This window comes from Barbus barbus (genome assembly GCF_936440315.1).
Source record: "Barbus barbus genome assembly, chromosome: 50".
NCBI lineage: Eukaryota > Metazoa > Chordata > Actinopteri > Cypriniformes > Cyprinidae > Barbus > Barbus barbus.
Genome location: NC_136728.1, coordinates 10,373,361 through 10,394,012, shown reverse-complemented (window position 1 = coordinate 10,394,012; position 20,652 = coordinate 10,373,361). Strand labels below are relative to the sequence as shown.

Here is a 20,652-nt window from a genome sequence, read left to right as displayed (position 1 = left end):
ATCTATTCAAAACGGGCATTAGGATTGTTTTCAAAACGACTAACATTTTGGAGGCGTCGGGTTCTAACGTGCATGTAAAACAAAGCAGCACATCGCCAACAAGACGACAACAACATGACAGGCTTCTGAGGCAATTTCATTGCATGACCACAGAGAGTTCACTGGCTGATACCACTAAGTGAGGACACGGGGGTCTCTAAACTATCAGCAGAACATAACAAATTCTATACATTACAGATGCATCATCGTCCGCTGGCACAACAAACAAAACAATGGTGCGTTACTAAGCGATTGGCATCAGAAGAACGTTACATAAATGTTCTAGATCCTTAACTTAACAACAACAACATTTTGCAAATGCATCAACAGCCGTTAATTTCTCACAACTTGAGGGAAACAATTAATAATGGCATGACAACACAGCAAAAGTGAGATGCCTCTGGCATATATTTTGGCCATAAACTCAGTCCAGCTGTGGAATGCGACTTCATTTCACTTACCCGTGAAGTTCTTTTCTTGCATCCACGCGATCATTTGTCAAAATTGTTAAAGAGTGGCTCTTCTTGGAACTATGCAAAAAACTATACGAAGTGGGAGGGTCTCGATCTATATCTGGAGACCCCCCCCCTCCATCCCTCCCTCTCTCCCTCCCCCCACCCAGTCTAAAATCATCCCGAACCAAGATCTCCCCCCTCCCTTCCCCTTAATCACTGATATTCTTCTTGCGCCTTCGTGGTGCAAGGGGAGGTTGAGGTGGCTAGGCAAAAGAGATATGAGATGTAACAGGTGTAAAAAGAAAAAAAAAGAAGAAAAAAAAATCAAGCCCAGATGCCACCATTATGAGGATTTTATTTGGTGGTCGCATCATTTGCGGACGTTTCCAGTCAGTCACGATTCTCCCCCTTCTGTCTGCACCGCACAGCGACTGCATCTCCTGACGCAGCCAACGCGCACATATTACTCACTATAGCAGTCACGACTCGGATAAAACCGTGTTTCCACTAAAATTACAACGCCAGCTTTGACTTACGAAGATCTTGCTATGTCTGGGATAGGTGTATAGAGAGCCACAGTGTCTTTGAAAAGGTCAAGGTAATGAGTTTTTTTCTGCAACGATCCGCGGTCATTCCTGGACTCACTACTCTGGCATGTACGGTTTTAAGAATTTACGCGAACTCACATGTAAATTTTGCTTCTGAGTACATGCACATGACCATTTAAACCCTCTGAGACATTTGAAATCTGCTGTCTGCGAACGCTTAAGGCACTTATGCACGCTGCAGGATTGAACTTAGACATTTATTAAGAGATGCTTTGATTAAAACAACACTGGCGATCACAACGTGATTGTTTTGCGCAACTGCACAAACGCGTTAGTTTTGGCACAAGACCAGTATTATAGTCCACAGCAATAGAAAACAGTCGATTGCAGTACTGTATAATGAAAATGACGTGGGCGGAAGAGTAATCCATGTGAATCCGCCTATAGCTACACAGTCTCGAGCACATCTGATGGAAGTGTTCAAACAACGCACGCGGGAACATTGCACAGAAAAACAAGAAAAAAAACTTAAGCTGCATTTTGAGAACGTGTGCCGAGTGGCATCCCTTTCACGGGTGATGGCCAAAACAGGGCTGACCATTTAAGGGAGATTTTGGATGCACGGAACCCCTTGACGCCACACCAGGGCTTCCCTCGTCGGCTGTTGCTGGTGATTTTCCTTTTGGCGCGGCGTCTTCCATCTATATTTATTAGCCTATTTTCCTCTTCACATATTTTGAGAGATATGTCCCCTCACTCTTCTAGTGTTATCGGTTTCCATTCACACTTTCAGCTGTGGCGAAGAAGCAAAACACGACTCAACAGCGCCGTCAGACAAAGGAGTTTGGATTTGGATTTCACTTATTTACCATTCGCGAGATTCCTGGTCTGAAGAGAGAGTGGTTTATTTCATTTTTAACAAGTGGGTGAAAACAACAAAGCACCTATTTGAGAAGTGCACACGGTATGCGTGAAACAAATGGATGGTGTTCGGTGGAGGGAATGGCACGTTACTTAATGCATGCAAGAAATCAAATAAACATGTCAACGAACCAAAGAAATCGTCGCGAATGTGTACTTACCAGTGCAGGAAGCCCTGATTGAAAGCAGGGGAAACACAGACATGAGTATAAAACAATCATACGTGACCAAAAACAACAAGCAAGACGAAAATCAAATACTGCCCTTGATTCATATCTATCCTCAGCGACACGTCCAAGTTTTCTCAGAATCGCAGTCCCTTTTTATACAAGTGATACCCTCTGCCTATTTCTGGACCACGATCAAACACTGATGCTATTTTTAGCACGCAGTAAGAAAAAAAAAAACACACACTCACAAAGACATCGCTCAGGAGCGTTACGTGGAGTGCATGTAATGTACATTAATTTAGCCTCTCCAACTCCATGCAAGGGCTCCGACTTGCCTCCGATGCATCGCTGCAGTGATTTTTTTTTTTCCCAAACGAACTGCTTCAGTGCCCCCCTCTCTTATGGGCTAAATATTTCTTAAACGTTCGCTTTCTCAGCACAAGTTGTTCCCGCTCTCCTCGTTCCTTTATGGTGCTGCTCACCATCCTCTTTATTATACGCGTCTTACGCGGCGTGTCTCCATGCAACTTTTGCTTGGAAACTCGGGACGGATTCGCTGCTCATAAAGAAAACACACGCACGCACGCACTCACACAAACGGACCCGCGCGCGCAAACAACACTAATCAGTTGCACCGCGAACGGAATATGTTTTGTCTTTAGAGCAGTACACAAACGATGATAATTAACGCTTGCAGAATCTTTTTTTTTTTTTAGGGCTGCGTCAGTTACTAGGCATTGACGTCACGTTTAGGTTCTCCCACTTCACAGTCTGTGGCTGCTGATTACAACCGTCCCTGTTGTTCTCGCACACAGCCGCGCGTTAATGAAAATGGCTCAGGCTAAATAGGTGAAAGACGGACCGTGTCCGCGCTGCAAGTGACCACAGCCCCGGTTTCCCAGAGCGAAACCACTCCTTGCAGTCGCCAGGCATCGTGAAAAACTAATTTGGCAATGGATTCTGTGGCAGACGCGCACCACTAGCCTATATTATGTTCTTTAAACCTGGTAGTTGCTTTGCGCATGTTGGGGTTTTGTTTAGGGAGAGCATTAAGTTGGGGATGCCTCGTTTATATGAAGAGGTGTGTCTAATATTCTCAATTTCAGCTTCAAGTCGATGCGATGCTATAAACGACCGTGCAGTAGTCACAGAAAGTCTGCGGCTTCTAAAGCTGTCGAATTGCAAAGCATAACACTAAAAGAGAACGCGCAGAACACAAAGTACACTAATTTGACCAGTGCGGTAGAAACATAAATTAAGCGTCTTGCCGCATGGTGTCGCCAAACTCCATTCGAGAGCTGCTAAAACTAGTGGCTGTTCACTTAAAACCAATTTGAAAATCTACTTATAACAGTATTTTACTTTTTTGTGTCTTTGTTTATGAAGTTTCTTATTGTGATTATCAAAAACATGGGAAAAGTCACGCAGAGTTTATGTTTTTTTGCGATTGGAGTGTCGCTGTCCGTGGTGCTGAAATATAGACTCGACTATCGCATCAAGCTTTATGCAGTGCTTTCCCGACAGACACCAACTTTAAATATACGCTTCATACACGCAAAGGCTGTTTATACTATATTAAACACATGGAGACACCATTCCATCGCTCTGACAGGTTAGCTACAAGTGTATGAATGAACAGAAGCGCCTATTCATAAACAACACGAAGTACTGCGGTGTGCGGGGATAATCCTACCTTCGCGACACTCGGGAAGCTCCGGAGTGTTTGTCGGACTCCTGCTGCTAAAACGGGAGGATCGTGAATGAGCGGGCGGTGACGAGTTGTGTGGGGGGAACTGGAAATAGGTAAATATTTAGATCAAGGGCGTAAATATAACATTTGTCATCATGTTTCCCTTAAAATACATCAGTGTTCTGCCAGGAGTGCCATAAGTGGCAGCTTTGATCTGACAATGAAGCTGGACGTTTGCACCCTCCGCTAAATCTAAAAATACCTCGATTTCGGCTGTGGGGGCTTGAGCTCGCTCAGAGATTCTCCTCATTTAACGCACCTTACCTCAAATTTGACAGGGACAGCAGTCTCGAGTCTGTCTCCAAGAGTTGCTGGTATAAAGTGAAAATCACAAACCTGCAAAATGAGCTAAATTAGTTTTTAAAATATGATTATTTAATATATATAAATATTAATATAAATGTATTACATAATTATAATTTATGCAAACATTTATATATAACATATCTATTATATAATTCAATTGTATATTTTTTAAATAAAAGGAAATTTAAAAGAAATAATGAAAAATGAAATATTATGATATATATATATATATATAAGAAAGTATATTTAAAATAAAATAAAAACTATATTAATATTATTAATGATATAATAAAATATATAATGTATAATATACAATTTCAAAATATTTAAATTATATATTATAATACTGAAAAATAATATATTCTAATATTTTAATATAATATATTATAACAAATATATATTAATATTATATTATTTAATTATATATTATAAAATATACATGGTATGGAGGGCCAAATTACTAAAAATTATATCATTAAATAAATGCTGAAATATGTTAAAGAATCGTTAAATACATAATTAAATACATAAATTAATTATTAAATAAATATTTATTTATTCATTCATTCATTTTATGCACGTCCCGACAACATAACCCTGAAAATTAAATGTGGAGTAAATAAATAAATGAAATACAAATAAATAATAAATTAAATTAAATAATTAAATTAAATAAATAAAATAATTAAGTGAAGTGACATACTGCCAAGTATGGTGACCCATACTCGGAATTCGTGCTCTGCATTTAACCCATCCAACGTGCACACACACACACACAGCAGTGAACACACACACACCGTGAACACACACCCGGAGCAGTGGGCAGCCATTTATGCTGCAGCGCCCGGGGAGCAGTTGGGGGTTCGGTGCCTTGCTCAAGGGCACCTCAGTCGTGGTATTGAGGGTGGAGAGAGCGCTGGACATTCACTCCCCCCACCTACAATCCCTGCCTGCCAGAGACTCGAACCCGCAACCTTTGGATTACGAGTCCGACTCTCTAACCATTAGGCCACGACTTCCCCCATTTCATAATGAATGTATGAATGAATTAACAAATATTTATGCATTTAATTATGTATTTACCGATATATATATATATATATATATATATATACACACACACACACACACACACACACATATATATATAAAAGTTAAAGACTGCAATAATGGAAGTAATTATGGAAGTAATAATGGATAATATTATGATATTAATATGATATATATATAATGTATAATATATAATAAAATGTAATATTATATATATATATATATATATATATATATATGAGCCACAACAGAAAAAAAAATAAATAGAATAGTGATCTGAATAGAGATTTGAGTGCTTTTGAAAGCGCCACAAGTGGTGGTATTATAAGTCTCGAGTCTTATAGCTTATAGACCAAACAAGGCATTCACCTTATATGTATGATTTGGGGGTCAAAATGGGTTTCTTGGGCCCCTTACGTGTACTGGCCAAGAAACACCCTGGTTTCTCTCAGTGCATTACATATAAAGCCAATAATTGTGTTGAATGAATCATATTTACGAAGGACAATCCTAATGTTTGTCAAGCATCAAGTTTTGCATTACTCAGAGGTTTAATGTGTTCTTTGACCATCAGTATCAGACCAGACATGAACGATTCAGTATATACAGAGTCCAGAAGTTTATTTGCTGGGATGGCTACATGTCATCGATCTTTATTGTTGACAGACACTGACACATAGGCAGTCTTGCCCATAATCTTCCTCCAGTTGCCATTAATAACATAATCCAAAATATTTGCTTTGGCTTTCCGTCACACGTTTCTTTTTCCTTTGTTTGATGCCCCCAATCCCTCTCTCCCTCCCTATCTCCTCAGTTTTGTTCCACCACAGGAAAAGACGTAGATGTTCTAGGAAACGGACACTGCCCCGGTGGTTTCTATTGGAGAGTTGAGAGGGGAATCAAAATTGATGAGGGTTTGTTTGAATTTCAAGCTCAGATTAAGAATCTCCGCCCTTATAGCCCTTTCTCTCTGTTTATTTTTCCGTCTCTCCTGCCTAAATGATGTCAATGGAAGCCGAGCTATAGAGCTATTTATAGAATCTCCCCCTCCCATCAGAATCACATGGTTCAGAGCCGAGGCACAATGACTACCTCAAGTGAGGAGTCTGCATGAATAGAGACGGTGAATATTTATGAACGGGCAAGCTGTCACATGATGTTCCTCCTGCGTAACATGTTAAGAAAGTCAGACCGTGCTTTCATGTGCACATCCTTACCATATCCATAAAGTACGCCGCCATTTATTCATTCATTACCCCCTTCTGCTAATTTATTTAGTCTTTCATTCAAAAGTTAGTTGGGACCGAAACTTCCCGGATGCACCAAATAGCAAATAACTAACTTGTGCAAGCGAAAAGCCAAAGGGTCCTGCCTTGTTTGCATCTCTGCTGCTGCTGCTTTGCCCACATCGCATGATCCTTCACGTTTCATCCAGCCCCTTGTCTCCATTCACATACATAGCCTATTACATAACAAGCCTGCGCGAAAGAGAGAAAGGTTTTAAAATGTATTTACGGTTAACATAACTTAGACAGCTGACATGTGCAGGGTTAAGCGACACTGATGTGCAACAATTTGATGGAGGGTTATAAGTTATTGAAGACATGTTGCATGGGCTATTTGTCTATTTATAGCATTGTGTGTAGCCACACGTGTGGAAACCACTTCTTTTGGGTTCCTAGTTGACATGTTAACACTCACTGGTTGCTATATTTAGTAAGCCTGGCAATGCTGTTACTATTCCAGGCATTGTACATGAGGGGGCGGATGGTAGTCTTGTGTGAAAAAGAGGATAGCGTTCTTTTCCTGCAGTTCTTCAGCCATACTTCTGTCGCGTGTCTGTGCAAGGTGCGACGATTCGACTTCTGCTGCAGAACAACGCTGCGAACAAATGAATATGTGTTCAAATTAATGCCATTCAGTTGAATGCATCATGTGTGCTTTATTGGGAACTGAACGGTTTTGGTTACGATTCCAAATCACGAATGATTCGTTAACTGCTCCATTATTGGTTCTACATTGAAGGAGGAACATCTTGACATAAGAAATGCTATTCTTATCATGTTTACTCACTTTGGCCGAGCTGTTGCCAAATGATTAGATCATGTCAGATTTCGTCAGTACAAACATAACAAATCAGAAATAAATTCAGTGCAGTTCTTGAAAAAGCTGCAGTTGTACAGATTTTTAAGAGGTGGCATAAATAAAAAACAATATTACCAGTAAATAAAAAACAAACAGTAACTGGTTCTAATCATGGATTAAAATAAAAATGTAAGCAAATAAACATATTTATTTGTATGCAATACTCAAAATGTTTTTTGTTTAACTATATGAACCACCAGTCAGTTACTATGCCATAAAAACAGTAACAGCTCTTACTGTTTATTCAGTAACTGCTCAGACTGACTCATTACCTTATTAGAGTCATTTGTTTGGGAATTGGACTACACTGGTCATGCTGAATGCTTTTGATTCATTAATAAACGATTCGGTTTATGAAACTCATTCACTCAGGTATCGGACAACACTGGTCATGCTGTATGCTTTCGACTGAACAAAAATAAACGGTTTATGAGAGGCATTCACTCGAGAATCGGACTTCCGTGGTCATGCTGAATGCTTTTAATTTATTAAAAAGAATCGTTCTTCTTGGTAAATCGTATTCTTCTCAGGATTCAGACTACGCTGATCGTGCTGTATGCTTATAAATAACTAAAATGAATCGGTTCATAAGAGTAATTTGCTCAGGAATCTTTCATTCGGGAATCGCACTACACTGGTCAAGCTGAGTGCTTTTAATTCACTAAAATAATCGGTCCACATGAGTCATTTAGCTGGAAATCCGTCTACACTGACTTCCTAAGAAGAACCGACTAATTTGACTCCATCTTTAGAGCACTACAGCTGCTCGCGCAGTGTTATTTTTTTTTTTTATAAAAACATAAACGGCTCTTAAAAGTCAAGTCTATGCTGTATGTTACAATGAGTATTGTTGTTGTGATTAATTAATAGCAATGCATGTAAGTGTCTAGTATTTAACTGCTTCGAATGGGCGGGGAAAAAACGGAACTATAATGTAATAAAAATGACTTGGTTCCGGTATTTGATTAAATAAGATATTCTAAAAAGCCATTTAGATTGTCACTTAACCTAACAGAGAGTCTTGTGAAACCTCAGGTGAGCTGCTAGTTAAGGATCTGGGCTGTATTTAAGTGGCACAGTCGTTAATTAGTCGACTTGTTGTGGTGGTTTTCCGCTGCAGTACCATGAACATGTTGTTTGATACGTACGCTTGTTGTTCCAGCCTATTTGACCACCTCCATCGATTAATCACGTCTTACAGAAATAGCCGATCACTATCAGACGCCTACTGTTGCGTCTCGTCTGTTGTCGTGCTGCTCTTTAATCCTTCCGGTCTTGTTAAACGGCAAAAGCAAAGCGCGTCTGTCACACGATCAGAATCATAAAGAGAAGGTTTCTTATTCAGTCACTTTGTCTCTTTCGGAGGAGCTACGGTGACTGATTTGGGAAATACCTAGTCACGAGCAACCGGTGCTGCGTTCCTGCGGTCTGAGAGCGCCACCTAGCGCTCAGTACGACACACCTGTTGAAGTGTGGAAAAAAACTACCCTAAAATCCGTGTAATGTGTCGTTTGCTATACACCTCACACGAGGCTGTTATTTCATCTGACGTAGCCATAATTAGTCACGTGCTAATCATGTATAATTATATTTTTTACTGTCGAATGTTCGAAACTGATTATCTGTATGTGATTAAGTTAGGTTAATATTTTTTATTCTTTTACTCTACCCCTAAATTTAACCCTCATTATCATTAAATTTGTGTCTAATTGCATCTTGTTTGTAATGCATGTATAAAGCCTATGTATTTTAGGGTTAACAGGGATATGCTAAATGCACAACACTAGAAAAACTATTATGAATTAGATTGTGATTAGAAAAATAGTAGATAAAAATAGACTTAAACAATTAGAAGTTCATAGTCATGTTTTGAATGTAAATCTGCTTTCTTGGTTGCAGACTGTGGACTTACATGGCCATCTAGTGGTGAGATTCTTCTATATGAACTACAGTTTAATTCTTTATAAGCAGATGAATGCTGGTGGCGAATGTGTGAAATGCAAAATTCATGGCATCTTTGGTATTGACTATACTTAACATTCATATTGAAATCAACCAATAAAAATCTGTTGAAAAAGGCAAAAAGATTTAATGTGGGTGAAAAATCTTGTTTGAAATGAAAACCAACAGCTGTAATACATAATGTCTGATTTCCTTCAATCAAAAGCATTCAAATATCTCCTACAAACTAAGCATGCACAATGTTTGAAACCGAAAGTGAACTCAAATGTATGCAAGCAATATTTGAAAACGATTGGTTCCTTACATTATTTTGTAATAGTTTGAAAAGACAAGGCAATCCTACTCTAAAAGGACAATTTCCGTGGAATATTTCACTTATCTTGAAAAAAAAAAACAAAATCTTTTAGCTTAATATAATCAAGTTAACAAACCAACATCAGGGCACAAGGGGCATCATTCAAACTTAAATATTTATGTCCTGAAATAAGACAGACAGCATAAGATTTGACCCACACAAGTTTGATAAAATTCAGAAGGATATTATTTTTTACTTCTTACAAATCTGTGATTTTTGATCCAACTCTGAAAAAAATTAAAAAGTTAAAAAAGAAAAGATACAAAGGATGCATGTCACCATACAAAAACTCTTAAAAAAGAAAATACACCTTGGCAGTTTTTTTGTTCCACAAAGATGATCCAGAAAGAAAAACAACCCACACATTTGTAACCAACGGGATAACCAGTGACAGGAGGCTGTGAATGGATTCTCAAAAACACACCCAAGAATAAAAAGAAAAAATGTGGAGAGAAAAGGATGAAGATGCAGGAAGGACCAAATGGGAGAAACTGTGTGAGAGATATTTTTGTGTTGTGGTAATGCAGGTGCATGGGTATCGAAGCATATGCAGTCCTCTTAATAAATCCGGCCTCGGCTTCTGTTTCCTCTTCCTCCGAAACCCCGTCCTCGGCCGCCCCTGAAGCCTCCTCGTTGTTCTGAGGGCACAGATGAGATCAGTTATATACACAGATACTAATTAATGTAGTACTACTGAATAGGTTTTTGCTAAGACAATCACCGTAAGAGAAGTTCCCAATGCTGGCGCTGTATTTCCCGCTGGGCGGATTGTATATTTGCCGGGCGTCCCTCCTGGGCAGATTTGTGGGAAGCTTCTTTGTTGCCGCTGTTGCCCCGATGTCCTCTCCTGACTGCCTCTTCTGGCTGTAGGATATGCAGAGATCATGGCAAAAACTTTAATAAGCAGACTAAACATGGTGATCTGAATGTCCAGGTTGATCTGTTCACGTACCCGATTGCTGCTGCCTCTGTCTTCTGCACCGGTTTCCAGGACAGAGTGACTGTGCTTTTATAGGATGGAGGGTTATGGAACAGATCCTGGAGAAGATCGAAGAAATGAGATCAAAATTTGACATAAAACAGCAAAGTCTTACAAAAGTGTGAGAATTCAGGAATGTTACCTTGATTAAAACATTGATGTTGTTGGTGATCTTCAAAGCCACAACTTTGATTTTATTCTGTGAAGAAACAAAATTATAACATGACATCTTTCATCATACTTTTCCAGGGTTTTTGAAACACATTAGGTAAATCTGACAAATAAAGACCTTGGAATTGCAAATAAAAAAAATACCTTTATTTCTATTACCTCTACAAAGCACAGATCACTGTAAAAAAAAAAAAAATCATACCTCCTCTGTCTTTAGTGCATCTCCAGTCTTGCCTTGCAAAGCAACACGCAGTTGTCGAATATATACTTGGAGCCCCCGTGCAAAGTACTGTAACCTGTGAAATAAATAAAATAAGTTGAATGCACACCATCACCTGCCCTTCACAAATTAAAGCAATCAGACGTTTTAAGAGTCTCTTATTCTCACCAAAAATACAGTAAAAACAGAAATTGTAAAATATTACAATTTAAAAATTCTACCATTTTAATATAATTTAAAATGTCATTTATTTCTGTGATGGCAAAGCTGAATTTTCAGCGTCATTACTCCAATCTTCAGAATCATACATATATATATTATGATGGCATAAAATTTGCCAAGTTCAAGGGTTTATAAGACAGGTACTGTAAAAAAGTGTTTTAAATTTGGTTTTTGTTGTTGCCATATTTCAAGGCCTTAGGTCTCTTTTACTTTTACTGTGGAGGGCAAGAAACCACATTGCAAAATGGGCTGATGGCACAATAGGTGGCTCAATGTGCATTGTCCTATATGCCAAGTTTCTCATGCACACATAAGTGTATATATTTTTTATTTTTGAAAAGGTCCTTAAGGCCATGTAATAAAGTGCTAAGAATATTGTGAGAAGAAAGCCAAATTGCTTATAACCTGAATTCTGCATAATGAAAAATTGCACCTTGAATTCATTCAGTCATATTTTGACGGACTTGTACAATAAATTTACTTTCAATAAATTCTTAATTTTCTATTATAAAAAAGTAAATGGGGCAAAAGTCTGGAAACACAAATACTTTTCCATACTCTGCTTTCTTTTTTCCATAATTTTCCAAACCCCGTAGGAACCCTGAAAAAAGCAGTAGTGTTTGTATTGAAGTACAAAAAAAGTATTTTTGTTGTGGTACTGAGAATCATGAATCTCCATTTGTATTGGTACTATTTAGTTTTTCCACATAAAGACCCTAATAATGACAAATGTTTCAAGATTTTAAATGCTTTCAAACATCCTTTTGATGATTAATCCATCCATCCAACATTCAATCATCCTTTTGATGATAAATATGAGATCGGACCTGATCTTGAAGTCCTTCAGCTTCTCTGCGCTGATTTTGTCGATGAGAAAGTCAGGTAGTTTTTTGCCCAGCTGATGGAAGCTGAAGAGCAGACACTCCACGTAGCTGAACTGCAGCTTGGGCTCTTCATTGGCTGCGTTCTCTCCGTTCTCCTCCTCTGGAGGCAGGGGCATGAACTCCTGCAGACATTAGAGGACAAAGAGATGCAGAACCACAGCATGAGAGGATATTTAACGACAAAGCGCAGGGCTCACAAAATTTCAAATTCCCTGGTAGCCCTTCGGGCAGGTACTCTTCAGATTTTGGTAGCCCGAAAATTAATTTAACTAGCCCAAATAACCCCCCCCCCCCCCCAAAAAAAAAACCAAACAATTTTTTTTTTTAAATATAGAAAATCAGATAGGAGTCTAATTGTCGATCAAAAATATTTTCAATACACAAACATCAACAGCAAGAATTAAAAAAATTTTTTTAAGGCAATTTATGACCCATTTTAAGAGCTGCACAAGAAAAACGAATACTGTATGACGGGGTTGGACAACCTCTATGGTAACATACAGTATTAAGATGATTACATGATTTACAGTTCAGATAGGCTACAGGTTTTCACAAAAAACTAAAATCGTATACAACAGCATTTCAGCCTTAGACCATTTTTATGAAAAGGGATAAATCAAGCATATAAATTATTATTATTAAATTAAAACGAATAAATATTAGACTTTTAGAAGGCACATTAACTGCTTTCTCATTTACAACTCTGTTTGCGCTGCTTAAAAACAATGGTTGATATTTGCATTGATCTGACCATAAACAGGCTTATTGGAAATGCAAAGTCATTCTCTGTCATGAGGTAGCTCTTTAAGAGCGGCTTAATAGACCTATAGCGGTTTCCAGTACACAAAGCAGTACCTCCCGCGCTCATAAATGCTGCTTTATCAGGCGTTATAGGTAAGATGAAATGAAAATGCCAACGACATGTTTCTGAGGACAGTCGCTTCCCTTCAGATACGTTCACATTAAGACATCCGTGTTGTATTTTGATTTGAAACATGCAGCACTCATATTTATTCAATGACATCATTGCCTTTTGAAGTTTAATCCAGCCGTGTTGCCATTCTTGTTTTTCCGTCCCCAACTGTAAGACCTCTTGAAATTATAATTAAGACATTTCTAATACCATTTAACGTTTTTAAAACTTTTTATGGCCTTAAGTTTGATGCATCTAAATTGAAGAGTTTTTAAGGACCTGCGGGAGCCCTGTATTTTAAGGCTGAAGCGGCTGGAGTGGAAAGCTTTCTAAATTCTTGCGTGGGGTCAGGAGTTCAACATATTCCTTTACCAGTAGCTTCTCAAACAGCATGTTGAGATTGACCTCCAGTTTGTCCATGTCACCACAGTACGGACTCATCTCTGCTAATAACTTAAGTACCTGCAAAGCAGAAAATAGAGTTTATTTTCTGGCATTCTACAAATGCCTGGGCCAAAATAAATTCCCAACCCAACAAACAAGTATTCAATGAAAATGTGCCTTTTTTCATGTTAAAAAAAGACTCCTATACAAGCTTTAAGGGATTGTTCACCCAAAAATGAAAATTCTGTCATTACTCACCCTCATGTTGTTCCGAACCCGTAAAATTACAGTTGAACCCGTGATGTCATATGGACTATTTTACCAATGTCCTTGCTATGTTTCTGAACCTGGAAACATTGCAGTTGCTTTGCTGTCTATGGAGGATCTGAGAACTCTCGGATTTAATCAAAAATATCTTAATTTGTGTTCAGAAGATCAATGAAGGTCTTATGTGTTTGGAACGACATGAGGGTGAGTAATTAATGACAGAATTTTCATTTTTGGGTGAACAATCCCTTTAATATGCAGAAGCTTTATGCAGGGTTCATGATACACACCTCCAGCTGGATGTCCAATTCTGCTACAGGGCTGGTGAGCAGACTGAGGTTGGGCAGAACAGATTCACAGAAATATGTCACAAAGCGAGTAGAATGCACATTTTTCTGGAGAAGAGAAGGAGAAAAGTTAATTATGAATTGCATTAAAAAAATTGATGCTATGCACTAGCACAAATGCAACATAGAAGACAGGACAAAAATTTCAAAATGGAAAACATACATGAAAACACTAACAATAAAACAGTCTTAATAAAAACAGAATTAAATGACAAAAAGAAAAATGCTGTTCTGTGAAATGTTGCTTATATAAATAAAAATATATTTTTTTTTCATTTGGATTAAAGATTGGCACTTAATTTTGTGAACAATTCATTCAGGCAAGCAAGCTTTTGTCAGAATGTGACAAAAATACAAGCTGAATATTATTGGAGAAATATTCTGATATTATTGCTGACCGTTGCTGTTGTTTCACTCACAGAAAAGAGTGGTAAGGCCTGGCGCGTGCACTGCAGGAGCCGGTCGACGCTGTCTGCATCTGAGGGGTTCAGCGCCTGCTCCAGGAAAGCCTGCTCCACCACCAGCTCCACCAGCTGCTGCCGCCCGCTCACAGTCTGCATGCTCTTCAGCCCGGACAGGATACGCATCAGAAGCACAAACTCCTCCCCTGTCACATCCTCTAGGACCTAAGACGATCAAAGAGTGACGGGTCAAGTGTGACAATGATTAACGGCCAAAAAAAGCTGTTTGATATTATGTAGTGCAACCAATAAAAACGTGGTGCAAATAACATGCAGCAAAATAAATAAATTAAATAAAAATAATAATTTAAAAGAATTGACAAGACAAGGTTAGTTCAGGTTATAAAATTTCAGGTTGTACGACTTTCAATAATTCATGATATGTTGTACAATACTTAAAATATATATTTACTTTTTTAAAAATAAAGCATCCTGTGTTATTACTTTTTATTTGATGGTTATGCCACATGGCATTTTTAGAGTAATTAACCTTAAACCTTTCAGTTTTTCCAAAACTATATGAAACTATTATGCATATAGAGCACATAAAATTTTTTGAACATTTTAAACATTTATTAAGATTTTTGTTTGTGTATGAAATGAATTAACTGTTCTATTCAAGAACAATATAACACATTGATCAAAACTAAAAGTAAAGACATTTCTAATGTTACAAAAGATTTATATTTCAAATAAATGCTGTTATTTTAAACAAAAAAACTATTTATCAAAGCATCCTAAAAAATGTATCTCGGTTTCCACAAAAACATGAAGCAGCACAACTGTTTTCAACATTGATAAGAAATGTTTCTTGAGCAGCAAATCAGCATCTTAGAATGATTTCTGAAGGATCATGTGACAAGACTGGAGTAATGATGCTGAAAATTTAGCTTTGCATCATAGATATGATATAATATTATACTGATCAAACAATTGCAGTCTTGGTAAGCAGAAGAGATTTCTTTCAAAAATACTATCACAACCCCAAACTTCTGAATAGTAGTGTATGTGCGGAAAATTAAAATATAAATGATACCTTTTTTGTCTCTATGAAGATGTAATCCTCCACCTCTTTTGTCATTGTGTCATCTGGCATTGTTTTCAACTTAGTAGAGAGAAACTTAATTGCTCTCTCTCGAACAACATCTTCTCCCTGCAGGATCTGACTGAACAAGCCCCCCAAAGTTCCTGCAAAGAAAGACACCAGGGTCAGAAAAGACAATAACTTCAGCTAGGAGGTCCTTTAGTCATCAATACAATAACAATCAGTAATTTTGTCAGTAGAATGATCAGAAAACACATTCTACCCATAAAGCATTGAGTGTATGATGAACAAATACCTTTCGCATCAATTTTGAATATGGAGATCAAAGCCGTGTTGACTTGATTGAATTCAGCAGAATCATCTAAAAGATATGAGAAGAAACGGCATTGATCAAACAGCTGGAAAAAACGGTATGTTGTTTAAATGCACTAATTTATCCAGAAATGCAAGAGCTTAACACTGCCTAAAAACCAGGGTCTTCGTAGATGTGAGACCGACCTGTCTGCAGCAGCTGTGTGAGGATGTCTGCGACTCTGGGTAAATTCTCTCCTGATGCGAAACGGGGCAGTTCCTTGATAGCCTGCCTTCTGATCTATAATCAGTAAACCAGGAAAGATGAAACAACGTCAAGATTTGTTTTCAGGTTTCACAGCCACAACATGCAAATCTCTGACCTGACATGATGATGATGTACTCACAGAAACATCCTCATCCTCACACAGATCAAGCTGTGCGTTGATGGCTGCATCGGCCAGCTCTGGAAAACTGCTGAAAAATTTTGGAATGAACTGTGCGGCCAGTCGCTTCTCCTTTGGACCTCCTTTAACACCATCCAGAATTACCTGATAAGCGTCTTTGTGCTGGAAAAAAGAAGATCAGAATAAGTAACGTCTTATAATAATAATAATAAATGATGATGATAATAATAATAATAATAATAATAATATGTATAGTAATAATAATATATTTAAACATTTATAATTTTAACATGACATCTTAATGCATTGAGTTACGATTATAATACCCATCAAAATTATATAACTAAACTAAGGCTGCATTTACTTGATCAAAAATAAAGTAAAAAACAGTAATACTGTGAAATATTATTACAAGAAAATAACAGTTTTTTTATTTGAATATATTTTAAAATGTAATTTGTTCTGATGACAGCAAAGCTTAATTTTCAGCAGAATTATCAATGTTCTCACAAAAATATTAAATGGGAAAAACAATGGTAATAAGACCCATTTTTAATAATTGCGGATCAATAATAATTTATTCAGCTTTGCCATCATATGAACAAATTACTTCTCAAAATATATTCAACCAATTAGCTGAAGTTGTCCACACACTGGAAAAATACAACCAGACCAAAATAGGTCTATCAAAAACATTTTATTTTCCATATGTAAAAGTGAAAAAGTGCAAAGTGTCTTAAAAACAAACTTGGTTGACTAAACTTCTTTTTTGTTTACGCACCTGATAATTCACTTTTTTTACTTACTTTACTTTTGTCATTTAGCAGACGCTTTTGTCCAAAGCGACTTACAAATAAGAAAAAGTAACTAAAACTAAAAAGTTACAACTCTATAAATACTATCTACCCACATATTTAAGAAAATAAAGAAATTAAATAAAATTAACATGCATATAACAACAACATTTCAATAATAAACATATCAATGAAAAAATTAAATAAAAAGCTACTACTATCCCTTGCCGGTGTCCCTGCCCGGTGGTTTATCAACTACAAATGGCCAAGCAAGTGCACACACTGACAAGATACACGATACAGTACGAGACCAAACGCGATTTCAGCAACTCTCATCCTAGTAAACAAAATAAGCGTTTCCTAGCAACGGCAAATGCGCTAAACACTGAGACAAGTAAATACACTTACGAGCTGATTTTAAACTTCCGCTGATAGACTGCTTCTCTTAAAGACCACTTCATTACACTGCCTTCTGCTGGCGCTTGAACCCACTTTCCTGTTTATCAACTACAAATGGCCAAGCAAGTGCACACACTGACAAGATACGTACGAGACCAAACGCGATTTCAGCAACTCTCATCCAAAGAATATTGTATTAAACACAAGTTGATATTTTTCCTGAGTGCACACAATTCCTGTTCGATTTTCAAAATATATTAAAATAGAAAACAGTTCTCCTAAATTGTAATATCAAAATATTACTGTTTTATTTATTTTTGATCAAATAAATGCAGTTTTTGTGAAAACAAGGGACTTCAAAAACAAACTTCATTATTAACTTTTGACTGGTAGTGTTTACTTATTTATATAGACAGTAAAATTAAATGAAATGAAATATAATAGCACAAATAAACTATGTAATATTAGCAGAAATATTACGGTTTATTATTATAGATTACGTTTGATATTACACAACATATCTTAACATTTTATCAGATTGTATGCTCCAAAATAAGGAAAAACTACCATATTTGCATTATGTAAATTCTCTCATCGCTCCTGATGCGAGTTTATCCTAAGCTGTTGATCATTCATCAGTATTTGAGTGCGCAGGCCTGCATTCACAAACGCCTTACGTACACAGCGTAACATTAGCCTTGGCTAAACGTGATAGCTTTTTCTTTAACACCTCAAATTTAACAAACGTACTTCATCAGACACAAACGCAATAAACTCTTCCTGCGTGCACAGCTGCCCTAAAAGCTCGCACATGGCCTTGTTAGCTTTTTTTACTCAAAAACCCCAAACATTTCCAGTCAGCTATTAGCGCTAATATGCTAGTACGTTAGAGGAGGCCGCGTAGAGCCTTTAAATGAATAAAACCCCTCCCAAACGGATTATCTAACGAGCACTTTTCCTTCAGACGGACAACACAGAGATATGAGGCTTTGTTTACTTTGCTAAGATCCTCTTTCTCGTCGGCGAGGATGCCGTAGTTACGGTAGAGCTCCTCCACTGTCGCCGCCATCAGCGTGTTTGACTTCACCGAGGGGTTTCAATGAATAACGGCACTTCTGCTGCTCCTCCGGCGACGCTTCCGCTGTATCCGAATGTCTCGAAACGCGTCGCGGTGTTTTATCACAGATGTGGTGTGGACTGGACTGGGATGTTATTTTGGAAGCGAGCGTTGTTCTCGCGTGCAGTACGCCAGCTTGGGTTTGCGGCGGCGGGAGGAACGCTTCTTCGACGCTTTTGGGAGATGACTGACAGCGCCACCGGGAAAGAGCGCCATCTGCTGGATCGGGTCTCTAATGCACTAATCATTTGAGGCGCTATTGAAAGGAAATGTCACTATTAACCATCTTTTTGAGGCCTTTTAGTTCCACTGTACGTATTGATGAACTTTACACAGTTATTGATCCACTGAACCAACACAGAACTGACTTGAGTTAAATAATGGCACTACTGTCTAAAAAAAGTGCTAGAAAAAAATGAAAACATTCATTTTGCCATTAATTGTAATAATCCAGTGAGATTTTTGTGCTCCACACAGAGATCTGATCTGATCATCATCCCGTCTGTCTGGAATGACATGAAGAAACAGAACAAACTGAGCCTGACTAAATCCCAAGATGCTTCAAGAAACCTCCCTGCAAAGCTACAGTACTGTTAAACGTTTTAGGCACTTGTGTAAAAATGCTGTAAAATAAGGATGCTGTCAAAAATAATGTCTTTATCAGTTAACTTCTATTAACTAAATTAAATTAACATTTGGTGTGACCATCCTTTAAAGGTTTAAAGTGTACGGTGCACTTTTGCATAGTGTTTCAGTTTGGCAGGTAGGATTCTTGAAGCATCTTGGAGATGTGGCCACAGATCAGTTTGTTCTGCTGCTGTCAGACAAATATCTCACTGGATTATTACCATTAATGGCAAAATGAATGTTTGGAAATGTAAACTGATATTTCCTAGTGACACACTACACTGTAAAAAAAACAAAAGTTGAGACAACTTAAAATTTTAAGGCAACGAGCTTTTTGCAGATTTTTGAGTTCTCTCAACTTATTTTTGTAGGAGATTCTCAACTTTTTGTTGTATAAACTTAAAACAACAAGAGAGAAAACTGCTGAAGTTGGTTGCCTTAAAATTTTAAGTTGGCTCAACTTTTCTTTTTTTTTTCTAACAGTGTACAGCAAAAGATAATAATACCTGACTTAAAACCATTTTTGGCTGGTGAAAATACTAGTGTTGTAATAATATTGACCACCACTGTATTAAACAAACATCTAAACTTCCAAGTGCTGTAGCTGTTGTAGTGTATACACACACACACACACACACACACACACACTACTCTCAGCTTTTAACTCTAAAAACCGAAATGTAAGAAAGAAACTCATTTTTATTTATTGACTGTTACCTGCAATCAAGTAAACCTTCCAGAAGATGGCATCAAAGACCAGTACATTTTTTCTTCTTACTTCCCCATGTATTTGTGCCTCTTCTTAATAGGAAAGCCTTACTGAACTAATCACGTCAAATAAGATTACAGTGAACTTCCTTTCAGTGGCAGTCAGAGGAGGAACTTCCTCAATGAGTCTGGCTCTTTTTGGCAGATGTAAAATCCCCCAAAAAACAGTAGCTGGTATTCACTCTCTCTCTCTCTCTCTCACACACACACACACACACACACACACACACACACACACACACACACACACACACACACACACACACACACACACACACACACACACACACACACACACACACACACACACACACACACACACACACACACACACACACACACACACACACACACACACACACACACACACACACACACACACACACACACACACACACACACACACACACACACACACACACACACACACACACACACACACACACACACACACACACACACACACACACACACACACACACACACACACACACACACACACACACACACACACACACACACACACACACACACACACACACACACACACACACACACACACACACACACACACACTCTTTATTTTTACAGGATATTTTGTTTTGACCATTAAGACTTTTTTTGGCATTGTGAAATGATTTTCACAATAATTACG

At 37.8% G+C, this 20,652-nt stretch overlaps 1 protein-coding gene across 2 annotated transcripts; it reads right to left on the bottom strand.

Moving 5' to 3' along the window:
- Window positions 1-9,451: 9,451 nt before the first annotated feature.
- Window positions 9,452-18,780, bottom strand: LOC306868437 (apoptosis inhibitor 5-like). 2 transcript variants are annotated; one of them, XM_079414600.1, is made up of 14 exons: window positions 18,483-18,780; window positions 16,293-16,454; window positions 16,093-16,186; window positions 15,890-15,955; window positions 15,586-15,737; window positions 14,508-14,714; window positions 14,032-14,136; window positions 13,463-13,552; window positions 12,121-12,299; window positions 11,054-11,147; window positions 10,823-10,879; window positions 10,654-10,739; window positions 10,423-10,565; window positions 9,452-10,339 (listed from the first exon to the last, which is right to left on the bottom strand). In XM_079414600.1, exons 1-14 carry the CDS (start codon window positions 18,552-18,554, stop codon window positions 10,260-10,262), a joined length of 1,587 nt encoding a protein of 528 aa, XP_079270726.1. In that variant the 5' UTR covers window positions 18,555-18,780; the 3' UTR covers window positions 9,452-10,259. The 2 variants fall into 2 exon arrangements, with proteins under 2 accessions (XP_079270726.1, XP_079270725.1); XM_079414599.1 differs by having other exon boundaries at window positions 14,487-14,714; window positions 18,483-18,776.
- Window positions 18,781-20,652: the final 1,872 nt, after the last annotated feature.

Excerpts from the sequence above, each read along its gene's own strand:
- LOC306868437 (XM_079414599.1), bottom strand. The coding sequence starts at position 18,554 with ATGGCGGCGACAGTGGAGGAGCTCTACCGTAACTACGGCATCCTCGCC. Across the intron at positions 15,956-16,092 it reads CACACAGCTGCTGCAGACAG|ATGATTCTGCTGAATTCAAT; the intron begins GTCGGTCTCACA and ends CATATCTTTTAG. Across the intron at positions 13,553-14,031 it reads AATTGGACATCCAGCTGGAG|GTACTTAAGTTATTAGCAGA; the intron begins GTGTGTATCATG and ends TCTGCTTTGCAG.